Genomic DNA, 12,203 nt, shown 5'->3' with positions numbered 1-12,203 from the left:
TGCGGTCCAGTCCGGTGTGCCCAGCAGAATTCCTGTCCAGAAATCTTGACTGACCTGAATCCCTGACGGTTCTGTCCAAAAATATATAGTGAGTATCCTTAGTATAGGACTGTCACTAGCATATGTACTGTCCATAAGTCATCCCTATCCAAATCCATCCCATATTATATCCAGAACTGTATTGTTAGAAATCCTCTTTGTCTTGCCTGAACTCTACATCTCATTCCCTATTATCTTCTGTACTAGTAGTGTTAAAATCATCTTTGCGCTGATATATTTTCATAAGAAGGCGAGCGTCTCGGCAGGCAAAAACCATCCGGTGACGCCCTGGCATGGTAGCTGTGCTGTCGTGTAGTTTGCATCTTCATAGTCTACCCCTAGCATAAAGAAACCTTGTTTGTAATTTTAAAAGCGCATTCTTGTTTTGCAATTTTGCCTCTTTCTGAAACAACCGACCTCAACAAAAACTATCTTCTTCACTGTTTATGATAGAAACGAAATCTACTTGAAGCTAACATTCTAAGCTTTCCAATGAACCCCAAACCGCATCTCCTTATAGTTTTTCTGCAATCGCGCTTACTGCACGCGGAAAAGTTTGCCGCAAATTTTTCGTTTGGCTCAAATCTATAACGTGTGAAATAGCTTTTCATTGCACCCTACCTCCAAATTAAGTTTTCAACTTGCTCATTACTCTCAAATCATTGCTAGTGTTTGTCTGAACCCATACACAGCGGCTCCCACTAGTATTGAAACAATTTCAGTGAATTAAAACCATTTTCAGTGTTTTACCCATTCATTCAAACCAACTTTAAAACCATTTTTGACAAGTTTGCAATCATTCCTGTTTCTCTGTCTGTGTTTGCTGGGGGGAAATTGGGATTGATATATTTGCTTGAGTTCTGCATTCCTGAAACCTGTTCTCTCTCCTTCTATCTCTTTATATTGCATATTGGGGGGATTGAAGAGTGTGCCGGGGGAAATATTAACCACATTTCCATTTAATTGAACATACACAAAAGTATTATTTCTGTGCTGCATTATTTTTCCCATCATTACTCCTGGTGATTAAATAGATTGTTTAGTGTAACATCACCCATTGGTGATCATTGTATACCCATTAAAAATAGTGTGATATATATTGTGAAATCCAAGAATAAATATTTTAACATTGCAAACCAGCTTGCTTCCTGGTTCAGTGTGACCGGGGGGATTCAAGGAGAGGGGCGTGATATAAGGGGTACATTGTTCAGAAATAAAATTACTTATAGACACAAATAATTCATTAAGGGTTTCAGCTGTGCATCACATGCTAGGCATTGGCTTAGGTGGAGTGCCGGGTTGAAATCACTTAAACAGCTCAGTGCTTCCTATGTGCATCGCAACCTTCACTGCTGACAGTGCCCTCCATTTGCCTACTTCTACTGCACCGTCTCGTGACCAGACCCCTGCAGGCATGGGCCCCTGAACCCCCCTGACTCCACTTTCAATGGGACCAAAAGGTCCAACGTGGTGCTCCTGTGGGGTGCCAACTAAACCCCCAACCCCTGTAGTCTGGCCTGGAAGATCAACATCAAGGGGGCAGAGGTGCAGGGAGCGCAGAGGATCCCTGTGACAATCACCCCAGATCACATTTTCAAAATCTGGTTGGGTGTTTCAGACTTCATATGCCGGTGGTGGTTGGGGCATACCCCTCCTGCGTAGCGGGTACCTGCAACTTGCCCCACTCCTTGGTATGGGGAGGCTCATCTCTCCTCAATGCTACCAGGTATGGTGGTCGTCCGTGCTGCTGTCTCCCTCCTTCCCTGCGGTTGCACTGATGTCATGAAGAGTTGCATATGGAGCCATCTCCCCACAGGACCCTGGGCCGCTCCAGCCCTGCTCCTCCTGTGCTACAGGTGGTAATCGCAGGGTCAGCCCCTCCAAGGGTTTGGCTCTCCAAACAGGAGGCGTCCCTTCAGGTAGGCCAGATCACCTGCTGTCAGCTATGTGCAGATGCTCACCCCCGGCTTCTCCACTTCAGTCCCACAGAGAGTCCTGTTTAAGCAGGGCGGGCAACCCGCTGACACAGATATGCGGCAACCCACCACCAGAGTTGTCTTCTTCACTGGGGGTCTAATGCAGGCAGGCCCAACCACCCGCTGTTGCCTCTGTGCAGCTTCCCCACCAGGGATAGAGGCTCATATGCAGGCAGATTGCCCGTTGTCAAAGCAGTGTAGCCACTCACCTCAGCTGGAGACTCGTGCGCCGAGCCACCTGCTGTCATGCATCTGCAGTATTTCGCCTTGGGACTCACAGCAGCTCTTCAGGCAGGGTCTGCCTCCAAGTGACTTCTGGCGCCTGCACAGCAGGACGCTCCACTCGACACATTTATGTTGTGGCAGCCCCCCCGGGGCATCACTGCCCCTCTCCCCTCAGGCTCGTAGGCCTCAGGCTCTCCTCGCCAGCCCAGCCATGCGGCCTCGTGCTTCACGCACTAGGCGACCCAGCTTACAGGGGTCCTGAGCTCAAAACTCCGCTTAGCCACCACAATCTGTCAGGGCAGTGGACAGAGCGGGACGCTCAGGCAGCCATCATACCTGCTCCCTGAGGTGGCCTTCCTGTGCCTGTTCTTTTATACATGCATCCAAAACAGCCACAGAGAGGGGACTCATAGCACTGTCTTTGACCAGTTATAAAAAGATGTGGTCATTGATGTAGTTAGTCTCTTGCTGTTGGGACTCATTTGAATTTGAGTGCCTACGAACTTCAGTGCTGCACCCTGCCCTATGGTAAAAGTCTGTAATGATGCTCTGGTTTAGTTTGGAAGTAGGTGTCTACAGGTTGTCACTTACTGCATGTGCTGGATTATCCCTTTTGATATCTGCCTCATCAATTGATGGACCGGCGCACGTTGTAGGTATTAATATCACGGGCGGAGGGCATGAAAGGCCAGGACATTGGGAAAACAGTGCAGGTTGTTTGGTTGCACAGTCAGGGGGTAACACCAGTGACAGACTGAGCTGCCGATCCATCCGCAGGATCATTTTCCTTCGGTGATACCGGGAGGTGCCTGTAAGAGTCCGCTAAGGCTAGTGGGCAGTCACTGGGTACCCACTTGCTGCACAGTTCATACATTGTAATTGCAAATGCAATATGATGTAAGCTAAGCCGAGAGTAGACTTGCTTACTGTCTGCATGGTAAGGCACAGCCTCTTATGGCTCCAACCTCTGCTAACCCTTTTCTCCTTCACTCTGCTCACTGGGGCACTCCGTGCGGGTGATCAGATTTTAAAGCACAAGTTGGTGTCGCTGCAATACTAGTCCTTCGTACAACACGGCACACGAAAGAAGGGATCATTCTCACAAAGGGGCTAGTTTCACTGCTAACTGCTTTCTCCTTCACTCTGTTCATTCATTTCGGAAATGTTTTCAGCAAAGTATTCATCTAGGTCATTAGATGGGAGAGTGGAGTTGATAGTCATAAGTTTAGGAGTAGTGAGGACTGAGTTTAGGGTGCCCTGTAGCCGTTGAGGATGGTTAGGGTGAGAATGAGGGTGAGGTAGAATTCCGTTTTTGCTCAGTCAAGAGAGGACCTGAGAGAGTTCCAGCCAGAGAGGTAGAGTTGCAGGTCCTCCTGTGAGTGGGCACTCCGCCATCTGCACATCAGCTGAAATATGTCTGTTCAAGGAGTCATATAGTAGGGATTGGAAGCTGGAGAAGGCAGTATTAGTGGACGAGGTATCAAGTGTGAAGGCGCAGAGTCAGAACTGTAGGTCCCAGAGAAAGGGAGGAATGGCAGAAGGTTTACATTTCTTTTTAGTATTTGCTGAGGCAAGTGGTAAGGATAGCTCAGAGAGTGGAAAGGAGATGGTGATGGAAACAATGGAGTGATCCTATATGGATGGTGTGACAGTAGTATTAGTGGCTGAGACGTGGGGTTGAGATGAATAAGAGATCCAAAGAGTTACCCCCGGTGTGGGTAGATAGGTTATGGATAGAGTGGACAGCATGACCACTAAGAAATGTTTGAAGTTCAGTTTTCTGGGAAGTGGTTGGAGAAGGAAGGTTAAAGTCGCCTAAGAGAATGAGGTTTAGTGGAAAGAGAATCAATGAGTTGGCCAAGTTCAGCAAAGAATGGTCCAGTGGGACCAGGAGGGCAATAGATTGAGAGGATGTGAAACGAGTGAGGCAGAGTGACAGTGATGGTGAAATCAAAAGAGATAGGCAGGCCGTGGCATTGGAGAATTGAGGTGGGACGAGAGTAGGTATCAGACGCCTCCACCTCTGCCAATCAGACGGGGAGAGTGAATGAACGATAGATTGGAGTTGTGTAGGGTTGCCACAGTGGCAGTGTCAGATGGAGAAATCCATGTTCAGTGATAGCAAGGCGGCCTAGAGGAGGAGAGCTAGCATGAAAGTAGTAGTCTGTGATAAAGGATGTTTTGTTGCATACAGACTGAACATTCCAAAGTGCTATGTTCAGTTGATGCAGCAAGGAAGAGTAGATAAGTTGAGTCTCAGAGGAAGAGAGGAGAGGTGAATAGTTGTTAGGGTAGGTATGGTTAGCTTGTTGGCTTTGTTTGCTGGAATTAGAATGTGTAAGAGAGATTGTGGAGTAGTGTGTCATGATCTCTGCTTCCAAAAGATCAGGACTTGCCCGACTCCCTTGGAAGCAGACCCATAACCCCGGTTCCGAGTGCCAGCCAGTCCCAATTGGGACCTTTTGGACCCTGTCCTGGCCCCAGTGGCACCAGGCTCATAAAGATGCCCAGTCCCAGCGCTGGAAGCGCCGGGCTCATAATGCTTGGGTGGACTTACCTGCAGCAGACCATGCTGCTTACTTACCTGCCAGTTGAACCTCTGATCCTCTTCTGTTTGGGACTACTTTTCCTGTTGGGTGGGGCAGGAGCCACTCCCTAGGTTCAGAACACTGGAACTCTTCTGGAAAGCAGGAACTCTTTTCTTACCTAGGCGTGGCTGTGGAAGGAGACACCTAAGCACTACAGGAGGCTATTTAAACCACACCCGATGGATGAATCTTGCTTTGCGTTATTCTGCATTCTCTGCAGCAGAACGCTCATCGTGTCTTCTGCTTCTGATCCTGGGCCTAAGGGAACAAAGGCTTACCATCCTGGAATCCAGTCTTCAGCAGCACCTGTAAAGACAAAGAAAGAACAGGTTAGCACTACGGTCTTCAGTGGCAGCGCATCTCTTACCTGGTCCATCGGCTGTCACCAACGCCTCGCGCTGCATTCCGGCATCTGAAAGACAAAGGCTTACCTACTCTTCGCACTCTCCGGAGGCCTTTGGCGCTGCATCCCGCATCTGAAAGACAAAAGAAGGTGCGTTTAAAGACATTGGGCAACTTTATTACTCACGTGCCATTACTCCTTCCCACGCCGAATCCAGTGGGTATTCCAGCACCCTTCAGCTTCTCTAAAGCTCCGAACTTGTACCTGCAAGATAAAAGGGACAGTGCGCATCGTGAAGCAGGCTACAAGCGCTTACTTACGTGCTTCCAGGCGCTTCTATTCCTCACGCGGGTTCGATCCTCAACTCTCATCAGCCCGCCATCCGCCATCGCCGGAACCCTGCAAAACAAGAGATATCATTACAAAAGACTTTTAAGACATTTGAAGTGCCCAGAACTTACCGTTCGTGCAGTTAACGACGGACAGCAGTCCTCTGAGGTCAAGAGGCCTGCACCCTTATCCAGTGAAGAAACTGGTTACGGCACCCTGCCCCGAGGTAGATGGAGAGCTCGGCGTTCACTTACCTAAGGTGAGGCTGTTAACCTTTGGGGTTCTACAGGAGAAGAGAAAGAGGAGAGAGGCACCCAATAACCCCAGTTCATTAATCCCATATTTTCTATCTCCAGACATCTTACTCTTCGAGTCAGACATACAGTGCATAGAGGTCCAGCCCAAAGAGCCAACCGTGTGTTACACATCACCTTTGAAGATACGGCATTCACCCAGTCAAGACCGGCGCCTCTGCGGGAATCAGGTGAGCGTTACATAGTGGGGGTTTTGAGATGTGAGTTTTATGCTAGCGATAGGAAAGGAGGACATTGTAGGATGATTGGAGAAAGCATAGGGAGAGGTGAGTAGGTGTAGCAGCAGTGTATGCATAGTTGACAAGTACCACAGAGTGGAGAGACAGCACAGTAATTGCAAGCTAGGGGTACTTGGAAGTGCAGCAGAGAGGGAAGGCAAAGGCTCATAGGCAAAGAGACAGGTTGGTCGATGGCTGGTCTTCACACTTCATTGTTCCACCCTTAGGGAGTTCATGCATGATGGCACACGCGCTCGTCACCTGATCACCTAGTTCATCAGTGGTTGGTCTCACTGATTTTGCCCGATATTGCTGGAATGACTTGTATCAATCGAAAATCAAAGGTAAGTAAATCAGTAAACATGCACTACTAATATGTACACATTGGGCCTCATTATGAGTCTGGCGGTTACTGTGCCGGAAATTCCGGCAGGTTACCGCCGGACTCGTATTACCATTCCGCCTCCGTGATTGCCAGAATCACCGGGCCATTACAACCCCGGTGACCTGGTAATTCCGGAGGCGGAAACCGGTGAATCCCCGTTCCCATGGAGTCCCATAGGACTCCATGGGGATGGGGACCATGGAAACACCGGCTCCGTCTATGACGGAGCCGGTGTTTCCATGTCTGCCTGCAGGCAGGTGGTGTTAAACCCACCAGGTCAGACCTGGCGGGAGTGACACCTCCCGCCTGCAGGACTCTTAATCAGCCGGTCGGGAAAGAACGGTGGTGGTTGATTTACCACCACCGTTCTTTCCGGACCGGCACAGTCGTAATGAGGCCCATTCACTTTTGGAGCATGCCCTTAGATAAATATACTAGTTAGTTGTCCTATTAGGTTGATCTTTTCAACGGTGCTGGTGCTTTTGCGGTCCGCATTCCTATTCAAATGGGAATGGGGATTTACAATTACCAGCGCCTGCCTTCCCGGAACGCTGGGGTTGTCATCCCCTGGTGTTTCCGGCAAGTCTGGCACCGATAAAATTCGCAAGTCCGGTGGCAACCTGCCGGTTTTACCAGCACGGTTACTGCCGGACTTGTGATGAGGCCCAATGAATCATTTAACTATTTTTAACAGATTTCTGTTGAGTGTGCAGATAATGTATTCAATTGCAGCACAGTGTTGTAGCTCTAGGGCATTAAAAGTGTGAAAAGGGGAGGGTTAGCCTGTTTCATTGCTGTTCCAGCATGTAGCTCAAGCTACATGCTGGTGTACAGGAAATACACTAATGTCTAGCCGAACTCTATCAAGACACTGTGACTGAGCAGCAAGGCTTGGATTTAGGAGTGTGAGTGTGGTTAATGGTTCAGGTAAATACACAAAGACAACACTCTTAATAATGCAAGTTAGGCAGAATGTATATAGTTATATTTATTTAGGTCATGGACAACTTGTATCAAGAAAAAATCACAGGTACGTAAATCACTAAATGGGCACTACTGACATATACACATTCCCTTTTGTGGTGCTCTACATCAGTAATAGAACACTTTAGTGTAGCACAGTAAGTGGAGAAAGTCAGTTAAAGGTGTTAAAACAAAATGCACAGCTATATACTTTAAAAGTTCTTCCCTTGCTAGAGGAGATAGGGCATGGGCCCTTAGAGTCACAAGTCCCAACGAAACCCTTTGCAGGCGGCTAAGTGGCTTTTAAGTAAGCTGTACAAGTATTGGCAAAGCCAATAGGCAGTTTGTAAGAGTTTTAAAAGTTAAGAACAGTAGATGTAAACTCCTTTGGTAGTCATCACCCAATATTACCACCTTAGGAGAAGCTTAGGGTAGATCCTAGCCCAGAACTCCACCGATGGATGTCAAGCAAGGGGGAGCGTTAAGGCAAAGACTCCTGTTAAACCATATAGTGGCGGGTGTAGAAACATGTATGTTAACTCACCCCTTTTAATCGGATTGCCTCAGGTACGACTTCTGCAGCTCCTGAATTTGCTGGGCCCACTTGCTTTGTGCTTTGGTGGTGATCGAGGGGTTGCAGGTGCAGATGTTTCTTTCGACATCAGGATTTGGGTCCAACTAGTTGCTAGTTTGGCGCTCTGGCATTACGGTTCCTGGACTGGTCAGCTGGGCAACACTTGGCATGATCAAGTAAGGACCACTATGTTAACAACATCAGTGGACCCTCTAGGACATGATGTAGGCGGAGAACAGTGATGGCCACCACGATCAAATAGCTGAAGGTGGCCTTTGTGGTGGAAACAAAGAAGCTGGTTCTGCAAGGTCCCTCTTCATACTGGAGAGCTACAACTGAAGAGGAAGGGCTCCTGTTTCACATGTCTATGGTCTGCAGAGTCCCAAGTCCGAACTCCGGAGGGTGGCAAACAGCAAGGTAGCCGTGGAGGAAGTTGGTCAGCCTACATGATGGTTTCAGAACACATCTGAAAGCATCAAAGGGCATGATCCTCAAGCAGGGCTTGAGACTGGTTGTTCTCACCGGTCCCGAAGTTGAAGTACCTATGAAGGCCTTCTGACGATCAGCAGAGGATTAGGGCTTCACTTGGATGGTTGTATACCATTGAGGTTGGCTGCAACAAAATGTTTCAGCTCTTCCCCTTCGAAGGGGTTTTAGCTCCAATGATGGTTCCAATGACGGTTGTATGCATGGCTGTAAGAGTCTTCCTTTTATCCTAAATTCAAGCTGGAGTTTCCCACGAGCCCACCAATGGTAAGGATCTGCACCATTCAAACTGGACATCCTGCGTCCACCACTTCTGCTCAATCCTAGGCACACTTTGTTCACCACATCTGCCCACACACATGGCCAGGATGTGGATTGCAACCAGACAGTCACAGCCCCCTTACATCTGGACAACACATACCACAGCTTTGATGAGGGAAAGCTGAGGGCTTGTCTGGGGAAGGGCTTAGCATATCTGGCAAATGCAACACTGAGAGGGCAGGATTTGCCACACCTAGAAGCCATCAAAAGACCTAGGTGATTACCATATTTGTCCAAAAGGAAGTTCTGACCTAAGGAACACATTCCCCAGATAAAGGTTGAGGCTGTCCTTAACTGGGAAGTACCCATCTACCAGCAGGTGAGAACCCATCGAGCACTTGCTGTCTATTACCAGAACTTCAAGGTAGGTTAGGGAATACCTTAACTGTTCTGTTCTGTCCTTTAGCCATTTTATCTGCACCCTTTTTCCATCCCTGAGAGGACTGGAAGAAGCCCAAAGGACAGGGCAAAATCTCATGGCATGACCATTTTACAGTATATGGTACTCCCAAAAGGCATTATGCAGTAACATGAAAGGTGCATTTGAGAATCTAAAATAGCCCATCCTGGACACGTCCTGCAAGTAACCAAAAAGTTATTAAAAACAAAGATAAAGACATACAAATTATCCCCAGTGAACTTCATTGTAAGGTAATGCCTGCAGTGCAAAGCAAACAGAGAATTTTGTAATGGAGGACAGTCTCCCCTTGCACTAATTGCCATAGGGACTGATCAGTGCACCCAATGGAGGTGAGCCTCCAAGGTAAGTAAAGCAAAACAGCTTTACCTACCTTCAAAAGTCAGTTTAGGTTCAAATCAACAGCAAAACCTTGGGGGGTTCCATAGATGTGTATTGTGGGAAAGCAGAAAAAAGAAAATCTTTCCTAACAGATTCCAATTGCCAAATGTTATTCCAAGGGTGAGGATACAAGGTTTGTAGATGGAGCCGTCTGCCTACAAAGGAAAGACTTCACAGTTGAGCAGAAGTCAGTACCTAGTCATGGGACTGTCAACTGACTTTCTAAGTTTTGCAGACCGAAAACTGTGAACTATCCTAATGTGCATTATCTTCCTGTTCATAATCTGGGAAGGACATGCCGAGAGGTGAAACGTGCCAAATTATGCCACTAGTGTAAGGGTCCTGTGTAGTTCCTTTGTCCCTTCCTCCAACCAGTTGTCTTCAAAGTCTATCAAGGACTCACATCCTGCATGGTCCCCTGTGAGTTCCTAAACCTTAGGGTTGTAGTGCCCCAAAACCACCACTTCTCTTGTGTGAGTCTCTTGGTAGAGCTGGATATATGGCTCCACTTTTTAGTGGAAGCTTTTGTGACTTCTGGTATGGCAGCGTCTGCAGTAGGCATGGGGTTTGTCCCTACGTTGCAAATCGAGTGCTGAATACAACAGCTATAGATTGTTTCCTACGAGGGTTTAAGTGGGATTCAGATGTCCCAATGTATAGGTAATAGTGTTTTAGTGAGGGCTACAGATGCCCGGACCACGTATGACCCTTTTGTGACAAGTATCAGTATTCATTCCTGAATCCATGCCTGGTAAGAAAGAAGCCTGCACAAGTTGAATATGGCATCCCCACAGATTAGGTAGCCACCAAATACTTGAATGGATGCATCCTTATGATTTAGCCAACACTTTTCCACCCAGAAGCTCTATTTAATCTGATGGTCTGCATCCATATCGTTTTCTGAACCTGAAGAGGGATTGAGAGTAGAACTACCAGACCTTGTCCTCATGCAAAACCCATTCTGATGGAAAAGTTCTGCATATGCCAGACTAATCATAATGAACTGAGGAACTGACCATTTCCCGAATTAACTGATGCATGTAGCCAAAGTAACAAGCCAGAAAGACTTTCCCTGCTTGCTGGGAACCTTGCTGCTTATTGTTGTATATACCAGATGTGAAATAGGTGGAAACACTGGACGCCAATAATATTGCCAACCAGCACAGCCTGACTCCTGTGGTTGCTACCGGAGACAAAACATCAAAGGAAATAGCAAGTACAAATGATCATCGGAGAATAATGTTGGGACTCTCAGAAGTCATTTCCTAACTGAGATGCCTCTGCTGCACACTGTCTCCTTCACTGGCACATGAAATGCGCCTTCAGTGAATTGTATAGCAGCATCAGCCCTGCAGTGCATCACTAGTGGCACCACAACAATTCTTTTGCTTGAAGATCGTCTTTGTCACCACTAGAGCAGCTCCTTCATCACGAAGCACTGGGACAGCCACCAATGACTCCTAACGCTGTATTGATCAAAGTGTTGTCATCCAGCGGTGAGACACACCGAAAGATACTATAATTGTGTTATTCTGATGTGAAAATTGCTTTCAGAAATTAACTCGAGCAGTGTCAAAGCAAAGACGTTTTTACTGCATTGCTCCCAATAAGTAACATTGGGTCCGATACATGCCATTAATTAATGATTATCATCAACACCAGTATCTTGCTCAGCCAGTCAAATGCTGTTCCATCTCTCTTTTATCATATAATAGCCTTGACACCAGGTCGAGTCTGTTCCAGTCTACAGGTTTCCCAAGGGCGTTAGACCGCAAAACTGGTCGCCATATTGTTTGGTTGCAGCCCAAGAATCTGTACATTTTTTACCCAGGCAGTGTTTACATGGTGTTTTGCATTAGTACCAATTGAACATGTCGATGAGGATATTTAGAGGATTTTCTGTGATTTTATTTGAGCGTGTTCTCTGAAGTACCTTGTATACATGCTGGGTATAATAGAACATCAAATAAATACATGTATTATGTGCATATGTGTATTATAAATGAATTACTTTAAGCCATATGGAGGTGTGACATGTGTAGTTTTGTTAGAAAGATTGATGAAACCTGCAATATTGAGCGAATAGACTTTAAGGCAATTTAGACAATATTGTTTCGAGATAAGGGCTAAGCCAGAAAATATGGGCCTTCCTAGTCATATAACCGTTTATATTATGACATTTTCCTTGCCATCTTTCATTGATCGTGCACCTCACCAAGCAAAGTGTGCAAGTTTTGAGGAAAAAAACGAGTAAGCATTGAACCATTTTCAGACTGTATCATTAAAGTGGGTGTTTGCAGGCAAAAATTAGGTGTAGAGTCAATTTGTGTCGTTAAAAGGTTCAGTAAATAAGTATGCATATGTTCTTGTTTCAGACAATTGAGAGTTTTGCTGCACAGGAAAAGCAAATGGAAGTTTGTGAAGTGTGTGGAGCCTTTTTAATTGTGGGAGATGCCCAATGCAGGGTAGATGACCATTTGATGGGGAAGCAACACATGGGCTATGCCAAAATCAAATCTACTGTTGAAGAGTTAAAAGTAAGATGAGTCTTTTTGTTTTTTTGCAAAAATGATGCCAGCCTTTATGTACCATGTATTGGTAACTATGTTGTAATCCCCTTGTTTGACTGCTTACTAATTTAT

At 46.6% G+C, this 12,203-nt stretch overlaps 1 protein-coding gene across 2 annotated transcripts in view; it reads left to right on the top strand.

Annotated features, from left to right (window-relative positions):
* Nucleotides 1-12,203, top strand: part of LUC7L3 (LUC7 like 3 pre-mRNA splicing factor) — a 986,884-nt gene that overhangs the window by 680,337 nt on the left and 294,344 nt on the right. For both annotated transcript variants that reach the window (XM_069654911.1, XM_069654912.1), the window contains one exon: nt 11,937-12,098. In XM_069654911.1, coding sequence (XP_069511012.1) covers nt 11,937-12,098 — 162 coding nt within the window. The remainder of the gene's footprint in view (nt 1-11,936; nt 12,099-12,203) is intronic.

This window comes from Ambystoma mexicanum, chromosome 3q (genome assembly GCF_040938575.1).
Source record: "Ambystoma mexicanum isolate Mex_15411 chromosome 3q, UKY_AmexF1_1, whole genome shotgun sequence".
Lineage (NCBI taxonomy): Eukaryota > Metazoa > Chordata > Amphibia > Caudata > Ambystomatidae > Ambystoma > Ambystoma mexicanum.
This window is presented reverse-complemented; position numbering and strand designations above follow the sequence as displayed.